An 18,664-nucleotide genomic window follows, 5' to 3' on the forward strand; every position below is an offset into this window, starting at 1 on the left:
TTTTCATGGTCAATTCATTTGAACTTTATTTGTATCTACATCTGTGTCTATAAGTTTTTGTAGAGAGAAGTAATGGCTGGGTATCTAAGATTCCGGTGTTATACAGATGAAGGAATAAAAATGACAATAATGAAGAATAAATTCCGAGGAAAATCAGAGATATGAAAGCAATTTATTCAGAATTAGAGTTAAAGACAGGCAGCCATCAGCCCTGCGACATTTTCAAAATCAATTTTTTCGGTAATGTTCTTAGTCTTGATGTTCTCATCCTGATTGGCAATGAAAATAACATTTTTGCTCTGCTCTTGCCATCCGTATTTCTTTACCCAGTGTTTCAGAGTTGAATCTGAAATATCGTAAGATATAGCATCAGGATTTCATTGTTAAAAAAAAATAATACTTATTCGGAGATTTAATTATTTACCATCGACGCTGCCAAGCAGTTGTGCCAGCAGGCTCTTATCAATTGTTTGAAATGTGATACCAACTACGTGACACACGAATTTTCTTATGGAGTCCTGGAAGCCAACAATTTTGTCGCAGAGCTCAGACATCGAGATCATTCTGTCCCAGAAGTGCTGGAAGTCACATTGCTCGAGAATATCAGCCAGGTAGATTATCTGGCTGATAGGATCTTGTTGCATCTGATCAAAATGTGCAATTTCATATTAAAATTTGTTAATAAATCAATAATGAGTAAATAAATAAACATTTAGCTTGATGTATGGTTTATGGTTATTAAATCGTGAATATAGTCTCATACTCACGATTTTTTCACTCAAAAGACACTTGCAGAGAACGAAATCCGTATGAGGGAGATTCGTGAGAGCTTTGAGGAGTATTTGACATGTCACGTGAATGTCAAACCGCTGGGGGTTGAGCTGGTACAACTTGAGAAGGGCCAGGTTGGCCTCCAGATCATAAGCATTCTCCCTGGCCTGTAGTTCGACGTATTTCTCGAGAGTCGTTAAATTTTCAGGATTGTATCTGTCAGTAATTAACAATCCCGTTAAGCAGGGCCAACATAACCTCTAATATTTCTATTCCAATAAGTCCATTACCTCTCGATGCTCCTCAACATTACAGCGATGTTTTGCCTCATGGTTTCTGCCATTTTGTTTATAGTCACTGTTTAAAAACACTGGACAATAGAAATATTCACTGTAAAAATTGCAAAAGACGACTAATTGTTGGGAAAAAGGTTATGCGTAGCTCAGCGTGGATAAATCCTCTGAAGTTAGCTCAGAAGGTTAGGGAATTTTTGCTTCAGCAGCCTGGATGGCATCATTATGCAAAATATGGTAGAAAACTTTAAACAATTTGTTAACTCTAACTCTTTCTTGATGTTCGACGGCTCTCAATTTTTTCAATAATGTAAATTATTTCCGTTTAATTATAAATAAAATTCTTTAATTATTTTTTTCTCCAAAAATTGATGATTCTTATTTCATTGCGTGTCGCCATAGTGTGTGCACAATCTAGTGATTTTTTTGTGCTCATATTTGAAAGCCATGTCCTTCAACCGACTATTGTATGGTGTCAATCCGTAGTGAAGACGCACGCGTACCGCCAGGGAAGCATTTTTTTTTTTACTATCATGGTGGATAGTTAACCGGGGTAAAAAGTGTACAAACGATGAGTGACGAACTTATTTCTGTCAAATAGTGGTTAAATTAGTCTAGATCGAACAAGTTTATTTATTTTAATATTAAGAATAATATTAAAGTACTTAGATATAGGTCAAGGGCATCTACAAGTGAATTAACCGAGAAAAATATAGATCTAACCCGCATCGATGTAATTATTAATCAAAAACTAGTCTACTAGCGCGAGATAATTAAAAGTCTGTATTTGGATTCTTTTCCTCTTCGAGTTTTTCTCATTTTAACGCTTAACCATGACACGATTGAATCTTGAGGTGAAATATTTGACGCAGGAACACCTCACGGGTTTCGAAAATTATAAGGTAATTTCTTGTATTTGATTTCAATTCAATTGTCGTAATCACTGTGAAAAGAGTCTGATGGACTCAAGCTCATGACAGATTATTTTATATCGCTCCTTAGCCTGGGAATATTTGATAGCTCTACAATATATGGGTACTTCCTATTTTTCATGACATGTTGATAATTGAGGGCTCGGTGAAACGTTAAAGACAGTTATCAATGCAGGTGACAATTCAACTTACGCAAACTTCGGTCTTCCTGAATGTATGTGAGACCGAGCCGCTGATAAAGCCGCGAAATGCGCTATTTTTTATTCGCCGAGGAGTGAATAATAGCGCATGGAAATGCAATTTTGTAAATGAGAATTCATTCTGTTCATTTATTTACTCATGACCACGTGTTTGTTTTTTTTCCCCAAGTAATTTTTTTCCAGTCAATTCCTCATGGAGTATCGTTTTGTCAAACCCATTTGTTCAGAGGGAATTCTTGCCAAGGAATTTTTCAAATTAACCAGATGCCTTTAATTATTTTCCAACAGTACAGCTGCCTGGACACAAGTCCGCTGAGCATCTACATAATGCACCCATTCTGGAACAAAGTGGTCGAGGTACTTACCCACATTAAAACCCCATCCCAAGAGAAACAACGCCTGAATTCAATTTTCTCCGGTTACAGTACTGTCCAAAATGGGTGGCCCCAAACGTCCTGACCTTTGCCGGATTCCTCTTTACAGTCTTCAACTTCCTGATGTTCTCCTACTACGACTACTACCTGTACGCGTCGAGCGATGACCAGCCGGACTTCAAGCAGATTCCCCTCGGGGTCTACGCGTTGGGGGCATTCAACATCTTCATGGCATACACCCTTGACGGAATAGACGGCAAACAGGCGCGACGTACACAGACATCTGGGCCTCTTGGCGAGCTGTTCGATCACGGACTGGACAGTTGGACCGCGATGCTCATCACCGTCTGTATGTACTCAGTTTTTGGTAGAACAGAGCACAGTGTCTCAGCCCTGAGAATGTACTTTATTCTGTGGAATGTCTTCATAAATTTCTATCTGAGCCACTGGGAGAAGTATAACACAGGCGTGCTATTCCTCCCCTGGGGCTACGACGTCTCCATGGTGGGGACGATTCTCGTCTTTCTCGTGACCTTTTTCGCGGGCCACGAGTTCTGGAAGTTTGATCTCCTCGGGGGTCTGACTGCGGGCATTATTTTCGAGACCCTGCTCTACGCTAGTGCCATAGTCTCCAACCTTCCCGTTGTCCTCTGGAATATCTATAAGTCTTACAGAGACAAGACAGGCAAAAATCGAACGCTTGTCGAGGCTCTGAGACCGCTCGTGTCGCTGGTGGCTTTCTTCGCGATCACCACTTTCTGGATTACCCACTCCCGCAGCGATATTATTGAGAAGGATCCGAGAATAATTTACTTCGCCAGTGGAACGATATTCTCCAATATATCGTGCAGGCTCATTGTTGCTCAGATGAGCAACACTAGGTGCGAACTCGTGCCCTGGATACTCCTTCCTGTGGGAGGGGCTGCTGTCTTCAGTTATGTCATGCCGCAGTATGACCTTGTCACAATGTACGTGGTGGCGGTCGCGTCATTGCTTGCGCATGTTCATTATGGCACTTGTGTGGTGAGTAATTGCTGATACAATAACTCGACTTTTTTTTCATTTGAAAATGTTGATTCCACAACTACCCATTTTCAAAACAAATCGGAAAATTTTCATGAATAAACTTCAGGCATAATTACCTGAACATAAAAATGAATAGTTTGATTTTTTGCCTTCTTATCTGTTCACAGGTTCGTCAGATGTGCCGCCACTTCCGCATAAAAACATTCCGTATACGAGAACACTCAGAATGACTACTTGCCGACGATGCATGTTAAAAACGAAGACAATTCTTCCTTCATTGATTGAGGGAAGATTGATATAATGCACACGTGTTTCATCAATTATCAATTTACTGACGAGAGAATGATTCAATGTGTAAACAAAATTTATAAAAAAAAAAAAAAAATTCCTGAGGAATTGAATACTCAGAAAAAGAATTCCAAAGAGCCTTTCAATGCCCTCTGACCTCAGATCTGATCTCTTGTCTTGATTTTCCAAAGATTGTTTTTTTACCCTTGATTTTGAGTATAATTTGGCATGATTCAAACTTCTGGTTTGCCCCGTGTGTTGATATTGTTTTGCAATTGAGCACTTCTTCGTTGTTACCATGCGTCGTCCCTCGGACGATTAGTTAATAATTATATATTTATGGTTGCGTGCCATTACCACTGACCCTTTCCCCTACAACTTCAACTCCTCAGTCATTAATGGTCATTGGTGAGGAATAATTAATTATTCGTTCAGAAAATAGAAAAATAATTTCTATTTCTGTCAATGAATCGGACGCATGATGTCCTTCATCAGGCAATACTTATTCTTATCAATCCATTAGTTCGATATCTTCGGGCTGAATAGCATGCTTCAGGGGTGGAGGGAAATGATTGCTAAGATGGAGGAGACTGCATGCAAAATGTTGACAGAAGTAGAAATTGTGCAGTATTCTTGGTTTTCTTTTTTAAAGAATAATTCAGCAGATATGTTTCATTACAACCTTTTTTGTGCCGTGAATTCAATTTTACAACAAATATGATTGTAAAAATGCCTCTATTTGTTCAAAAATTGCCCAACTCATCTTGCTTTACCACTTCATTATGGAATTAATTATAAGATATATTAATTAAACCCATGACTATTAATAGCTGAGAAGTTAAATCATGTGGATAGTTGAGAATGGTCGAATGAGTTATGTGACAGCACTAACACGTTCACCATTTCATGAGCGTGTTTTTTGTTTATGATTTGCCGGATGAAGAGGGCCTAAGTCTATCAAAAAACTGCTCAATTTTATTCTGCAATTATTTATGATCAAAGAAAATCCTGGTTTTTGTCCTGGTGATTCTTGTAAATATTATTATATATTTGGAATGATGATTTCTGAGATGAAAGAACCATAGTGGCTCTTATGATATTCTGTTGATGTAAGATTTTATCGGAATATTAAATTTCAATAATTGGAACAACTGTTTGATATGCGTTGTCAACATGATCTGTCATTCGAGAGGAAAATTTTTAATGTAAGAAGCGATGTACAAAACTAGTCCCCATCTCCAAATCTACTGTCTAAGTAATGAAGCACCTTGTAGCTTACCGAGAGTCAATGTGTATGTAAATATCAAGTGTATGTACATCAATTGCATTTATCTGACATACTCTGGACGAATGATAATGTAACCAATCAACCACTGAACACTTTCCGGAGAAAAGTTTTCGTTCTCCTGACAATATATGTTGTATTCTGTACGTGAATGATTTCAGAATCAAAAAACTTGATGATGTAATTGGGATATTTTATTACTAGTTTCTACAAGCCTAGTGTCTATGTAATTTCGCCATGTACTCAGCCCTTATTTTCGGTCGTTCGTCGGGATGAGGTAACTCTGGTTGAATTCCTTTAGCTCTTCTGGACCACTTCACCTCATTCTGAATCAAAGAAATCATTAATTCGAGCAGGTCAATAATTCTCGCAAAGAGCTGGAGTTTTTCTAACTGCTGGAACGATTCTTTAATTATTAATTATTAACGAGTGATCGTAACAGGTGAACAGCGATACTACCAACAACTAGCTCATTCAGCAACTTTTCTTAACCTTAAAAGTGCTTGTGTATCGTTGTGGAAATTCAAGAACGCTTACCCAAAATTTCTTGCATTGATTGAAGTTCTCAAAGTATGGAGAACAGCTATCACGATCGTAATTATTCTTCTCTAGGCACTTTCGCGTTTTCTCTGACTCCTAAACGGTGTAAAAAAACTAATTTCGTTTCAGCGGATATTTGCAGGTCTTCAGAAACAATCAGTGATGGTAATTACCTCAAAACATGGATTATTAAGGATGGTCAGTTGTCTTGCGGCCTCCAATTCAGATTTGTTTCGAGCCATTATTCGGGAAAACCTCCATCAAAGGATATAGGTTATGTTTGTGTTGAATACGAGCCGAATGGACCACTGACCGAAATTCATAACCATTTTTTCGTTTTATAGTATTAACAACGACATCAAATTAATGGCATAACAAAGGATTATATTGTTTAAGATATTTTTTAATTAATAAAGTATGGATCATAATGTATCTGCAGGTTTCAAATTATTTTTGAAGAGGGACTTTCTCAATAAAATATCTCTTGTTGAGGGTATACAGACGTGACAGTAAAGAACTGTATAAAAAACTAAAATCTTTATTTTTCAACCTCCTACACATGTGAGCTCTCATCTCCACTATCCGCAGCCATAGCCTCCCTATTCTCGTACGCCCAGAATCCATGAAACTCGATCAGAATACTGATCATAGTGTCCCCTTGTCCACAGCTCAACAGATCCTGCAGAGTAATCTTGCATGCATCAGCTGGCTTGACCATATCAAAAATTTCATCCTTCACATCTTCAAAGCTCACCGGCTCCTGTCCATGCATCTTCATTTGCTCCTGAATCGCTCTGAAGAAATAATTCAAACAGAATGTATCCAGATACCCCTTATTATTGATATCAAGAATCCTGAAGAGATAATGAAGACTCTGAGGCTCGTGGCGATTCTCCAACGCCAGTACAAAATCCAAATAAGTTTTGTAGTCCATCTCCCCCTCGTATGTGAGGCACTCCTGGAAAACCCTCTCTAGGAAGACTCCCGTGAGTGTTCCAGTGCCGTACCCCGAGAGTTCTTCCTTATTGAGCATTCCGTTGTGATCTCTGTCTAGATTGAGGTACTGCCCATAAACTTTGAGGGCAGATGGGGCAGAGAACCAGTTGGCCTCTTGGAGGTCTTTGGGCAAGTCCTCATCCCTCAGCTCCAGGAGGTCGTCTAGGAAGCTGCAGGCCAAGATATCCTGAATCCTGACTCTTCCCGTCCTCAAGGGATCCAAGAAGAACAGAAATTTCCTCACAGCTGTGCAGACGTAAAAGGAATGGAAGGACTTCTCCAAGCCTTCTAGCTGTGGCAGTGTTGGTATCAGCTCCAAGATGTAATTCTCCAGGTCTGACTCCCTCAAGTACCCCTGACCTGTCACGTCGTACAGCGACAGCCCTATCCTTGTCTGGTGCAGCCAGACCTTCCTCATGACGTAGTTGAACAGCGCCATGATACTGATCCTACCGTGGGGGTCTCCCTGCTGCAGTTTTGCGAAGACAACGGCTGTGAAATATGGAGCGCATTTCGAGCCTGCCAGTTTCCCCACATGCTTGAAATCCTCGTAATTTATCAGCTGCTCGTCACCCGAGAGGGGCGGACTGTGGTGCTTGTCCAAGAGGACCCATAACGCTTTCAACTCGTTGTTGTCCAGGAGCTGGCGTGAACGACGCTGGAGGAAAAGGGCTCGGGTCTCCTCGCGGAGCTTCTGCGGCAGAATTTCATCCTCTTTCGGGAGTTTGAAGTAAAATTTAGGGATTACTTTGTACGTTTGATTCTTGTCAGAGGACTTTGTGCCTTTCCAGATTTCGTAGAGGGACTGGAAGTGATCGCCTTCTTGTTTTTCTGTGGTTACTGGGTCCGTTGCATCTGGAGAATGCAGCAATTTTAATTGCATCGAATGATTTATCCAATAATATACCTCTGTCTTTGAAATTAATAAATTACGATAATGAATTTTCCGCAGGTAATGTAAGGCCGGACTTAATAGATGGAAATTAATTACCTTTCACCTGGGCTGCTTTTCTGAGCAATGCTGCAAGCTCCATTTTTTTAATTTCTAAAAACCTTTAATTTCATGATATTTTTCTCATTGTGCAAGGATAAAATATAAAAAATCAGAGGACACTGGCACTGACTTTAGTAGTGAGACTGGACTGACAACAAAATATATACAAAAATCAGTATAATTCTTGGATACCCTAATTTAGGTAATAGTAAGGTGCATTAGAACAGGGTTCGCAGTCTGACGGCCGCTCCAACTCAAGTAATAACAACCATAACAGTGACCCTCTCCCCCCTATAAAAGCGAATAAATTTAATTAGTCTACGGGAGTATAGCATTACGGAATCTAGGGATATTCACCGAGTATTACCAACGTGACACTCAATTCAATTTTTACTGTCTTCTAGGACTCCCTAGGACCGGAGGGATTTAAAATCTCGCGGGAAGGCTCTTTATTATTTGTCGCCGGCCCGGCTAAATGAATCATTTATTTGCTATGCAATTTTATTAGAAAAAAACCACTTTGATAATAGGGTACCGGAAGTCCTCTTCTTTTCGCCGAATTTCTTATCCTTTACAACTCGTCATATCGGAATAGGGTTTGGAATACCGAGAGACAGAATGTGGTCGCTATGGGGACCAAATAATTTCTGCAGAGAAGATATTGTTTATCGCGAAGTGTGAACGAGAACCGTATTCTCGTGAAATGGATGAGCAAAGTGTGGAATTCATTTTACCATCTTGGGAGGCAGAAGCTTTGATAGAGAACCTGAAGCCTTCGAGTCTCCATGAAATCGGCACGAAGAAGTGGTTTGAATACCACCAGAAGCTCATGCTTCTGCATCAGCAGAGTATTTTAGAAATTAGCACGTTGAGGGAGGAAACCGTTAAAGAGTGGTTCGTTAATTTTCAGAAGGTGATGAAAATATCTTCTTCAATTTTTCAGAGAAAGGGTGAAGAATTTAAAATCGAGAAAAGTCCGTTCATTGCAGATTCCAATTTTAATTTACGAAGCAATACAAATATCTCTGTGGAAGGAAACAGTATTTCCCGTGATGATCGGCGCTAAGGGTGAGCCCTCCAACACGTTCATGATGTACAGTGTTTTTTATCACGAGAGCATTGTGGTGTCTCTTCTGGAGAACATTGTCTTCCACTCCGACAGCGTGGAGACCCTAGAGGACTCGGCCCTCGACCTCATCGACTACACCGTCAGCAAGGTGACGGATTTAATTTTTTCGGAAAAGGAACTGCAGGCTTCGCTCCCCGAAAACGCGACATGTCTGGAGGAACTTATTTTCAAACGAGGGGGAATGGAGTTCGACATTGCGATGAAGTCTATCTCGATCCTCGCATATCTGGCCGGATTCGTGGAGGGTCTTCCGCTCACAGTGATCAAACGGCTACTGAGCACTCACGATGTTCCCTATTTAATGACCATACTGATTGAGAAGAGACCCTGGAGGAAAATAAGTCGAGAGGGAATCGACGTGCTTTACATGTCCTCTTGGGAGACAATTAAAGATAGTGAGAAGGATAAAATTTGCAAGATTGAGGGACAGATTTGGATAGGGTTGAGGGAACTTTTGCTGAACCCCAAGTGCGCACCGTATTATCCAATTAATGAATTCAGAATAGCAGAATTATTGAAGGTGAATGATTGCTCTACTTATAGAAAATTATTGTATTCTTCAGGCGTGAGTTATATTTTAATATGCATGAAAAAACTATTACATAAAAATCGTCTCTTTTCTCATTAGTTGCAAAAACATTTGCACGAACGAGTCTTGGATCAAATAGCTCCCCTTATAGATCTTCGGCGATGGTTGAGTTACTTAACTGTGTCACCACCTAGCAACACCTCCAACCCCCCTATCACAGTTGAAATAATCCCCCAGATTCGATCCTCGATCCTGAAGAAATATCAAAAGAAGTGGAAGAATATTGCCAAGTCTCAGGGAGAGCTTTTCTACAACAATGACATCAATCATGTCAAGGGCTGCGCTGATATTCTCAGTGTTGCATACGATGTTGATAAAATGGTCGCCACTGCCGTCAGGCACTGCGCCTCGTGCTCCGAAATTGCTACCAAGAAATGCTCAAAATGCAAAAGTGTTTGGTACTGTGGCAGGTAAATGCATTCTAGTATTTTTCTGCATTTCCATTATTTTAATGGATAAATTTTTTTGCAGAGAATGTCAAGTGAATGATTGGCCTGGACACAAGAATAAATGCGAAGAAATTTTGAAATCCGAAGGCGCAGTGCATTAAGAACATTTATGTAAAATCTAAATAAAAATAAAATTATTTCCAACAATTTGTGAAGATTTTTCAATTAAAATTTTCCCAGGAAAATAGGAGTTCAAGGATTAAGGAAGATTAAAGGAAAAGAAAATGCAATAGAATAACAAATGAAATACAACTAGAAAATAATGGATGATATTTTATTAAAATTACTTAGTGTACAGCATTTTGTTTGAGGTACTCCATGAGAACGTCCTTGGCTGGAGTCTCTTCTCCGAAGTCCTGGAAAAAATGAAGAAAACCAAATTGAGCAATTGTTCCTTTACTAAAACAATAGTACTATTTCTTTAATTATTGATTCAGCCAGGCGTGTGTCAGCACGATTTTTTTTAATATTTGGGTTCGTCTCAGAAGAGGGAGCCTAGGTTTTCATCATTTTAAATATTATAAATGTAATTATTATTCGTGAAAATTCAACATTTAGTTTTTTCTCTCACCTTGATCACGACGCAGGAGCAGCCGACGACTTTACGGGCCTTTCCTGCATTGTCAATTTTACAGAGTCCTGCCCATTCACCAAGTTTTTTGTTGTTGTCAACTTTGATGAGGGGGATCTGGTGTTCGTTGCACAGAGCTGTCACGAGCTTTTTGTACATTGGCTCATCGCAGTTATCAGCAAGAATGCACAGCATTGCTTGCCTCCTAGATACAACAGAAAAACCTCATTGAATTTTTAATTCCAATTTCGCCTGTGATTCCTTGAAATATTGTAAAAGTTGTTCTTTAGTTGAAAATTCAAGGAGTCAGACACTTACTTGTCAAGAGCCTTGGCTGCTTCATGGAGACCATGTACCACCCCATCATGAATAAGTGCGTTTTTCAGAACTTCTTGGAGAGCCTGATTCACGTCCATAGGACCACCTCCTACGACCGCCGAAGGAACGTCATCGCTGGATAATAAAAAAATATTGATTCCACAAACGCATGATAACAACACTAAATTAGAAAAAAAACTCAAACAGAAGGATTTGTAAGACTTCAGTCGGAAACAACAAATGACAAGTAGCAACATGGGGTCAACAACAATACAGGTTAACCAGAATTTTGAAGTCTCACTCTTATTTCAATCCTCATCCCAAAAACATAAATTAATCGGGAAATGAATAACGAAATAAATTTTAAATGACTGACGGGGCATACATTGCGGGAATATGGGATGATAGGAAGAACGTGGTTAAGCATTGGTCACTACTTACGTTTCTACGTCGGACATCGTTCTGCTGTATTTGGCAACTAAAATAGAAAAACGATTGTATTATTCTTATACACAAGATTCAAATTCGAGTTTTTATTATAAAAAATAGCCCATGATGCCGCTGATAATTATGGATTATATCGACAACATGTTTCAAGCGTCCTGTATATACCTTTTCTGATGGAGGAAGAGAAATGGCGCCGACCTTGGTCGTATAATACCGGCGCTGCCCTGCCCACTACAGTGTGCTTGCCCGCTGGGGGCGTTGCAATCGGAAAAACTAACTATAGTAGGCGATTGTACTTCGTTAGTACATTATTGTACTTGCATCGACTTTGTTTGTTGCCTCATAAATAATTAATAATCACCAGTTTAATTTTGCCTTCGATGTCGCTGACACCAAAACCGAGGACAAATACCTCCGGAAGCCGTGCGTGGCGCTTGCAAGACCTTGTCCCCCCTTTCTCCCTAGACAATACCTCACTAAATCATTCCCTAGTTCTGCTGCTCCAAAAGATTGTTTAAATGACCATTTATAGCCATCTAAACAAATTTTTCAATGCTGGGAAAATAATTTTTCTGGATCACCGTCAGATAATAATGATTTAATTAAATAGTTAACGTTCGGACGTCCTCCCAATGTTTCCCGGGAAAAATTAAAATCTTAAAAATCTATTTAAAATATTCTATCATCCCGCTCTGGGACTTTATCGACTGAGTGGAACCCGGAAGTCAGATTTAAACAATTCAACTCGACATGGATGATTATCTACAGCAGTGATCAAGCAATCAATTAGGTACCCGTAATGAACCCTCACCGTTATCCGCAAGGATTAACAGGATTAAACTACCCACCGAGAAGACCCGACCATCTCCCAGTATATTCAAACGGTACCGCTAGACTTATTCTTGAAAATCAATTATGAGTCGTGCGAGAACAGTGAAGATTTACGCCCGCATTGATCGTCTGAATTCAATTGCTCCGAAGGATAAGATAAGAGTTAATAAATTGTGTGAAAATACCGGTGGAATGAAATTGTCTCATTAGCGAACGGTACAGGATCGAGTGGAAGGGGTTGAGTACCTCATTGCCGTTGGTTCGCGATGACGCCATGCAGATGTTCGCTGGGGAGTGCTGAAGAGACTGGAGTTCGCGCTGATTTCAGTTATCGTTGAAGCACTGTGTGGACCGGACACCGTGGAAAATCCATCACTTGAAAACCTAGAGAGACGTAAGTCATCTGTCACCAATTACATCACTTGTCATTCTCAGTATTCAATAACAACGACTATTGAAAGTCATGGATCGGTTTCTTGTCCCTCGGACTTCTTGGTTTCGCGGATAATCAGCCTGTCCTTGAAAGCACAATATACAATTATCCAATTTATGGCACAGCTCGATGAAGATCACTCTCAGCATCTTCACACACTGATTCCTGTCGTGAAAATTTTTCATTCCCACTAGTGTCTTTTAATCACAAAATATGTGCCGAAAGTACGTTGAACCAGCTGTAGCTGTAAATATCTGGAGCAATTGTCTTCGTCATGGACAATTCTCTCATGCACATTTGTTCCGCTTTAAATTCGTCACGAACTCCTCGATTCGATTACTCCAAAATTCCGGAATGTTGATGCAGCATCAGCTTCATCGTATCAGATCACCTCGACATCGTGAACTATCTTCGACATTTGATTGCGTAAATTAATTGCTAGAGACCGGGCCAACGTATTAGAAAAGGCGTTATTCCGTGGGACCGGAACCCGATAACCGGAACTTCGGGCTGGCCAGTTTGTTACACATAAAGGCCTGCGGAAACGCCTGGGGAATTACACTTGTCACGGTAATTCGTCGGTCTACGCAATTTACAGTGTCACAGGATCACGCCAACGCACACCGGATAATTCTCCATTGTTCATTTCGGTGAAAGAACTGAAATTACCGTGACATTTATGCACCAGTGATTGCACCGAATGTCAACAATGTCAAGCCTTTCAAACAATTCAATACCTGTTTTAATTATGGTTTTTGTTGTAGGTACATATGCTGTTTAAAATGCTGGTAATTCCGCTCTTCGGATTGATATCATTGACATTGGGAGCTGGTGTTGGTACAGCCTGGGATGTATCCCCAGGTCAGCTGGGGTACACGACACACCCAACGTGGCCGAGGGTCGATCTGTCGGCGTTTGAGATAAGGAGTGTCAGTGGAACCGGCAAACTGACCACCAGAGATGAATCCTCAAGACGAGCGAGTACCAAACGAGAAACTAAGGAAGTCGACGACATGGAGACTGACTACGTCCCGGAGGTTCTCTTCGATCATCCAGTCTTCAAGGGCATCTTCAAGAAGCCGAGAAACAATCCAGATGTGGAAATGCTGCCGGGGCCGTGGGAAAAGTCGAGGAAACCCGACCGCACCGGGAGGAACCGGCAGACGTGCCCCGAAAGCTTAGAAGAGGATTTAAATTCGGACGAGGTCGTCAGAGATAAGCCGAGGGTCCGTCGGGAGGCCGAAGAACCCTCCATGGAGAAGATCACAGGGACAAAGAGCGTTCGGGAACCGAGACTCAACTCCCCGGAATCGTGGTCGAAGCAGCCGTTGGCTGTTGAGTTTCGTCATCGGACGAACTTGGAGGATGGCTTAGCTGAAGATCACGATTCAAGGTTGATGAGGCATCAGGCCCCGAGAACGGACTTCGTGACGGCCAATAGGAGGAGCTACGAAGGAAGAGAAGCTAGGGATCTTCAGATAGGCCATGACTATGACGACGTCTCCTATCGAAATTCTCTAAGAGACCGCGACATGGGTGCGCCTTACTCGAGGGGTTACTACTATCCTGATCATTTTAGAACCGAACGGGACTATCTCATCCGTGGGGTCAACGATCCTGGCTTCTCCACCGATAGGTACCGCATCGAGGATTACGATATGTACAGGAATCGTCCAACGCCGAAGCCCAAGAGGATCATCTACTACGCAACGCTCCCGGAAATCGTTCGAAAACCCGTGGACACCAGGCGACCTTACGACTTCCGGCCTTATGACACCGTCGGAAGGGCCTCTATGCCCCCCATGAGGGATTCCACTTACCGAAGACTGCCCACCATGTTGGACCTGAAGTACCAGTACAGGCATCCTTACGGGTATGACTCGTACGATCCTTATGGCAAGCGGACGAATTATTGGGAGCGTCCGTATGCCTACGACAGGATTGATGATACTCGCTACAGGGAACAAGATTTGGATCATGCGAGCTTTAAAGAAGCTCCCAGGAGTGACGAGGCCGTGAGGACGGCTGCCAACTCCGTGGAGGGAAGGTCAACCGACAAATTACCCTGGCCTGTGCAAGTCGGAACGGAACTCAATATCAAGGATGATGAGAGGGTCACCGGGAGGAAGATCTTCGGCCAGCAGGAGGACTATGATCGCTTCCGCCAGAACTCCAGGATGGAGAGGGAGGGGAATGGGGACGCAGCTGATGTTGGAAATAATCGAGATTAACCTTTAGCTTTTAGCCTGTCTGATGTTATAGAGGTCAATTATTAGATGTCGTTAGTCTTGAGGTGCAATTCGAACGTATGGTGGAGGGTTTCCAATAATTCAGATTTAGCCTCGTCAGCTAGTCGGAGTGGCCTTTTACGGCGAGTTGGAAGTCATTAGAAAAGTCTGGGTCATTTCACGAGGTAATGATTGACTGAACGGATACATTAAAATTTAACTGTTATTGCAGGGGATTTTTCAGTAAAGCTCAGCTCTTGGCGTTCTTCATATATTTATGATTTTTATACAATGTACTTTTTGTTTATTTAGAAAAATAAATTCATTGAGATAATTGAAATAATTGATACTTTAGGGAATATTTTATAGATAATCTTTCACTGAAGCTCCTAACGAGATCATACATAATAGATGATAAGTGAGAAAAATAATTAAAAACTATTGCATCACAATCAAATTTCATAGTGACTAAATAATTACAATTTTTGCTGCCGAATGTGGTTCATACTCCGCGCTTTCCACACACAAAAACTTACCCTCAATCAATAAAGTGCCAGTATCTTTACCTTTGTTAAAACAGATCTCTACGATTAGTTAGCGACAGCTTTTTTACCGACCTTCGAGAGCGCTCATACCCTCTGTCGCGATGATAATAGTCGACCAAGTTGTTAAAATATAAATAAGAACTGCAGTGTTCTATACAACAAAAAATTAATAGTAATTTTCAAAATATATCTTTTACCACGATCGGTAAAGTAGACCTCTAGGAATCTTTATTCATTATATCTAGTCCATCCCCTGTCGCCCTCTATGGGAGTATCATCCCCCTCCCACATCATAAAGGAGGGAAGTATCTCATCGTCGCATTCCAAATTCATAATGACCTCCACCTGCCGATCTCCTGGAATAAAATACTCCCGCAAAATCGCCACCTGCGTCCCGAAAATTTCCTCCATAAAGCCCCTTCCGCACTAACTATCTTTGAAATTGTCCGGAAAAAAAAAATTCAGTTACAAGGCTCGATAAGCCTTCCGAAGCGTAAAGATCACCGATCAATTTGCCGAATTGCCCTCAAACCGGAGTGCCCCCACCCCCTTTAAACAAGACAAACCCACCACTCGAAATCCCCCTGGAACAGGCATTACCGAAAGCCATATGGAATTTCGACCCGAAAAATAGTCCCGTGCAGGAAATTGCTAACGACTTAAACGCCGGGGCGTTGCCCAGGACCTTCTCATTCAGGTCCTGCGAAACTCTTTCCAACATCAGGAGGGATTGTGATGGATGAAGCCCAGAGACTATGTAATTTGGAGGCGTTATGTGTGTACCATCGATGGACACGTAGGTGTTGTGCCCCAATATGACGCTCTCCTTTTTTTTTCAACTCTCATTCGTCCTTTTCCTGTATCCCTGCTCCCACGACTCGCCGTGTCCTGCGTTTAACCTCAGGACTCTCTGCACCTGTTCAACGGTAACGAAAAAAACATATATCCTCTCTCATTCGGAGCGTCGCCCCTTGAGAACTGTGAGGTCATCAAGGGCTCGATCACGATCGACGCCTTGCCGATAATTCACAGGACCATAAATCGAAAATATCGAATCCTCTGACGGATTTCGGAGGGGATGGCGTGGAGGGGGCAATCGGTCGCAGAACATGAAATTATAATAATACGAGACTCCGATTAGTCTGTCCAATGGATTATATTCCAAAACCCATTTTATAAATTTTTTTTAGGTTAAATTTTTTCGCTAGGATGCACCCTCCGGGCAACGTCGGGACGCCATGATAAATGACCAAATCCTCATGTAGTTTTTAGCCAAGCTGACCGCGCGTTTTAACCTCCTTTTTTTGTTTATTTTTCTTTGTTTCTTTCTCATAAACCGGCGTGCAACGAAGGTCGATGCCACAATTTTGTTGTAAATCACTGTAAACGTTGACGTAAACATCGGGGTAATTAGATACACTTACCGGGATCTGCGGTGTGTTTCATGACGATGAGGAGGAATATTTCGTTCTCGACCTTTTGACTCGGTTTTGTCGCACAAAACTCCAATGGAAACATTTTGTTGGAGGGAAAAATTCCCCCAACTAAAAATCCTCCCGATAAATTTTTGTTTAAAACTTTGTTTGAGAGAGTGATATTTCATCATTTGTCAAAGGGGGAGGAGGAGGAGGATTAATTCAAAATTAAGTTCGTACTAGAGTAAATGTCAACGGGATAAATGTCAGGGGGTTGTTATTTATTGGAGAATTGAAATTAAGGAGACTGGGATTTTTTTTGTTTTAAGACGTTAACAGCATAAATCCATTGGGAGGGGGGTGGGGATTTGTATTTCGCTGGGTGAAAAAATACCCTTCGACTAATTTTGAGACTCACTGTTGTTTATTGCCGAATCCTTTTAGCTGCCGGAGGGGGATTAAGAGAATGGGGCTCTGCTTGGACGCACGTTGAGGAATTAAAAGGTAAGTATGGGACAAAATGGGTGTGATATTAAAAACGCTAATCACCCCTGTCTCGGGGATAACGACACTCGCCACTCAGGAGATGCTTCGCCAACCCCAAGTTTTAATGGCTTCATTCTTTTGGGGTGATTTTTCTCGGCTGTGGGATCTTTTTCTTTGGACTGAGAGGTTCATACCACCTTGGGGACTAGCTCGTTAAATCTCTCGCCCCTCATGTGTCTTCAAACATCTTATTTGAAATGGAGATGTTTTTTTTTCGACTGGGGAATTGTCTAGGTAATTTACGCAGCTTATTTTCACCTCGTGACGTCACAATACCGCATTTCTAGTTGGTAAGTTAGAGCGGCGCTGGGGCTCTATTCTGATGAATGCGCGCGCTTGCGACACGTTAGATCTATCACCCAGCGCGTGCTTATCTTAATATCACCGTGAAAATTTAATTCGTTGAATGAAAAAATAAATTAATATTGTAATATGAATTTAAAAGCTCATTCCAATGCCCTCGAAGTCGATAAAACTCTGCACCTTATAATTTAACACAACTCGGTACCTTTTGGGCTATCCAGTTTAATGGAAAAATACGTTCCAGCCAATTTTGCACGGGTCTGGGTCGCCGATGTCTCGTGCGAATAAAAAGAATCATAATGCAAGAAAAAAAAAAGAATGCCACGTAAATCCGTAATAGGATTATAATGCTGGGTATTCCACGGCGTGTGTGCATGTGATCATCCGAGGGAACGCGGGCGTGGCGTCGCGTTCACTTCCGTGAGGCTGAGGATGCACATTTATGAAAAATTAATACACTTTTTATGCCGCCGTAATTAGTCCATTTGTTGCGTCCACTTCCGTGATTTCCTAATTACCTAATCATTACGTCACTGCGGAATTAAATCGTCGAGTTGATTAACGAGAGTTGCTGATTGTCGTCAATTACAAGTGATATTCAAGTCTGATGTCAACTGCGTTGTCAATAAAAAAAAATTTCCGCTCGTTATTGCGTTCAGAGTTTGATTAACAACAAACGCCCATGCGTAGCCCCCTCCCTCTCCCTCTGGTCCTCCTTTTATTATTATTCTCCTCTTCTTCTCCTATCCCTTCGAACCATAACAGCGAGAGAGTAACAAGCAAAACTCTCTCCTCTGGACGTAAAGATGTCTCGGCGTATGCGGCTCAGTTATATCTTCATTATAAAGGCACACGATGGGCCCTTGAATGCAGAGGAGTTAAGTTACGTACTCCCTCTTGCTTTTGTGTGTAGATGGGTGTTTGTGTGCGAGAGGGGCACAAAATTATGCGAGGCTAGGTATCATTGCCGCGGGGTCAGCGCGAATAATTGGCTTCCTCCGTGCTGTCTCTAGTTTTTCATTTATTTATTTTTCCATTTTTTTTATCAAAAAATCCTTCCTTTATCCACTACTCGGGGGTTTTAATTGATTTTCTCTTTGCGTTTGAGGGTCGTGGATGGGGGAGAACTAAAAAATTTCGGAATTAATTCTTACCTTGATA

General features: G+C 41.3%; 7 protein-coding genes across 9 annotated transcripts in view; 3 read left to right on the top strand and 4 right to left on the bottom strand.

Moving 5' to 3' along the window:
- Positions 1-5,353, top strand: part of LOC135165668 (ethanolaminephosphotransferase 1-like) — a 37,879-nt gene extending 32,526 nt beyond the window's left edge. The window contains exons 1-4 of one of the 2 annotated variants that reach the window (XM_064127182.1): positions 1,596-1,966; positions 2,485-2,553; positions 2,622-3,593; positions 3,764-5,353. In XM_064127182.1, the coding sequence (XP_063983252.1) occupies positions 1,898-1,966; positions 2,485-2,553; positions 2,622-3,593; positions 3,764-3,826 (1,173 nt within the window). In that variant the 5' untranslated portion in view covers positions 1,596-1,897 and the 3' untranslated portion in view covers positions 3,827-5,353. Of the gene's footprint in view, positions 1-1,595; positions 1,967-2,484; positions 2,554-2,621; positions 3,594-3,763 lie in introns of those variants that run through there. The other variant, XM_064127183.1, reaches the window with a different exon arrangement.
- On the bottom strand, positions 154-1,228 carry LOC135165677 (eukaryotic translation initiation factor 3 subunit K). The gene is made up of 4 exons (XM_064127196.1): positions 1,062-1,228; positions 768-987; positions 425-644; positions 154-346 (listed from the first exon to the last, which is right to left on the bottom strand). The coding sequence occupies exons 1-4, from the start codon at positions 1,112-1,114 to the stop codon at positions 189-191; spliced, it is 651 nt and encodes a 216-aa protein (XP_063983266.1). The 5' UTR covers positions 1,115-1,228; the 3' UTR covers positions 154-188.
- Positions 5,342-6,224, bottom strand: LOC135165679 (coiled-coil-helix-coiled-coil-helix domain-containing protein 7). The gene is made up of 3 exons (XM_064127209.1): positions 5,883-6,224; positions 5,707-5,805; positions 5,342-5,495 (listed from the first exon to the last, which is right to left on the bottom strand). The coding sequence occupies exons 1-3, from the start codon at positions 5,949-5,951 to the stop codon at positions 5,385-5,387; spliced, it is 279 nt and encodes a 92-aa protein (XP_063983279.1). The 5' UTR covers positions 5,952-6,224; the 3' UTR covers positions 5,342-5,384.
- A 3-nt stretch (positions 6,225-6,227) lies between these two features.
- LOC135165666 (serine/threonine-protein phosphatase 2A regulatory subunit B'' subunit gamma-like) lies at positions 6,228-7,965 on the bottom strand. Of its 2 annotated transcripts, none has more exons than XM_064127179.1 (2): positions 7,697-7,965; positions 6,228-7,618 (listed from the first exon to the last, which is right to left on the bottom strand). In XM_064127179.1, exon 2 carries the CDS (start codon positions 7,586-7,588, stop codon positions 6,263-6,265), a length of 1,326 nt encoding a protein of 441 aa, XP_063983249.1. In that variant the 5' UTR covers positions 7,589-7,618; positions 7,697-7,965; the 3' UTR covers positions 6,228-6,262. The 2 variants fall into 2 exon arrangements, with proteins under 2 accessions (XP_063983249.1, XP_063983248.1); XM_064127178.1 differs by having other exon boundaries at positions 6,228-7,560; positions 7,697-7,962.
- Positions 7,966-8,112: 147 nt separating this feature from the next.
- Positions 8,113-10,008, top strand: Zmynd10 (Zinc finger MYND-type containing 10). The gene is made up of 4 exons (XM_064127180.1): positions 8,113-8,612; positions 8,689-9,348; positions 9,457-9,827; positions 9,889-10,008. The coding sequence occupies exons 1-4, from the start codon at positions 8,403-8,405 to the stop codon at positions 9,965-9,967; spliced, it is 1,320 nt and encodes a 439-aa protein (XP_063983250.1). The 5' UTR covers positions 8,113-8,402; the 3' UTR covers positions 9,968-10,008.
- Positions 10,009-10,113: 105 nt separating this feature from the next.
- Positions 10,114-11,454, bottom strand: Rps12 (Ribosomal protein S12). Its single transcript, XM_064126819.1, has 5 exons — positions 11,368-11,454; positions 11,197-11,233; positions 10,756-10,890; positions 10,438-10,642; positions 10,114-10,222 (listed from the first exon to the last, which is right to left on the bottom strand). Exons 2-5 carry the CDS (start codon positions 11,211-11,213, stop codon positions 10,154-10,156), a joined length of 426 nt encoding a protein of 141 aa, XP_063982889.1. The 5' UTR covers positions 11,214-11,233; positions 11,368-11,454; the 3' UTR covers positions 10,114-10,153.
- Positions 11,455-12,269: 815 nt separating this feature from the next.
- On the top strand, positions 12,270-15,037 carry LOC135165479 (uncharacterized). The gene is made up of 2 exons (XM_064126810.1): positions 12,270-12,427; positions 13,231-15,037. The coding sequence occupies exon 2, from the start codon at positions 13,237-13,239 to the stop codon at positions 14,695-14,697; it is 1,461 nt and encodes a 486-aa protein (XP_063982880.1). The 5' UTR covers positions 12,270-12,427; positions 13,231-13,236; the 3' UTR covers positions 14,698-15,037.
- The last annotated feature ends 3,627 nt before the right edge of the window (positions 15,038-18,664 follow it).

The sequence above is a fragment of the Diachasmimorpha longicaudata genome, chromosome 8, assembly GCF_034640455.1.
Source record: "Diachasmimorpha longicaudata isolate KC_UGA_2023 chromosome 8, iyDiaLong2, whole genome shotgun sequence".
Taxonomy (NCBI): Eukaryota; Metazoa; Arthropoda; class Insecta; order Hymenoptera; family Braconidae; genus Diachasmimorpha; species Diachasmimorpha longicaudata.

Coding starts and splice junctions, on each gene's coding strand:
- LOC135165666 (XM_064127178.1), bottom strand. CDS start 7,739: ATGGAGCTTGCAGCATTGCTCAGAAAAGCAGCCCAGGTGAAAG. Junction 7,561..7,696: donor AAAAGCAGCCCAGGTGAAAG/GTAATTAATTTC, acceptor TGCATTCTCCAG/ATGCAACGGACCCAGTAACC.
- LOC135165479 (XM_064126810.1), top strand. CDS start 13,237: ATGCTGTTTAAAATGCTGGTAATTCCGCTCTTCGGATTGATATCATTG.
- Rps12 (XM_064126819.1), bottom strand. Junction 10,643..10,755: donor GCAGCCAAGGCTCTTGACAA/GTAAGTGTCTGA, acceptor TGTTGTATCTAG/GAGGCAAGCAATGCTGTGCA. Junction 10,223..10,437: donor GCTCCTGCGTCGTGATCAAG/GTGAGAGAAAAA, acceptor CATTTTTTCCAG/GACTTCGGAGAAGAGACTCC.
- Zmynd10 (XM_064127180.1), top strand. CDS start 8,403: ATGGATGAGCAAAGTGTGGAATTCATTTTACCATCTTGGGAGGCAGAA. Junction 9,349..9,456: donor GAATAGCAGAATTATTGAAG/GTGAATGATTGC, acceptor TTTTCTCATTAG/TTGCAAAAACATTTGCACGA. Junction 9,828..9,888: donor AGTGTTTGGTACTGTGGCAG/GTAAATGCATTC, acceptor ATTTTTTTGCAG/AGAATGTCAAGTGAATGATT.
- LOC135165679 (XM_064127209.1), bottom strand. CDS start 5,951: ATGGCTCGAAACAAATCTGAATTGGAGGCCGCAAGACAACTGACCATC. Junction 5,806..5,882: donor TTAATAATCCATGTTTTGAG/GTAATTACCATC, acceptor TACACCGTTTAG/GAGTCAGAGAAAACGCGAAA. Junction 5,496..5,706: donor ATCAATGCAAGAAATTTTGG/GTAAGCGTTCTT, acceptor TCTTTGATTCAG/AATGAGGTGAAGTGGTCCAG.
- LOC135165677 (XM_064127196.1), bottom strand. CDS start 1,114: ATGGCAGAAACCATGAGGCAAAACATCGCTGTAATGTTGAGGAGCATC. Junction 645..767: donor GTCTTTTGAGTGAAAAAATC/GTGAGTATGAGA, acceptor CATTTTGATCAG/ATGCAACAAGATCCTATCAG. Junction 347..424: donor ACTGCTTGGCAGCGTCGATG/GTAAATAATTAA, acceptor ACGATATTTCAG/ATTCAACTCTGAAACACTGG.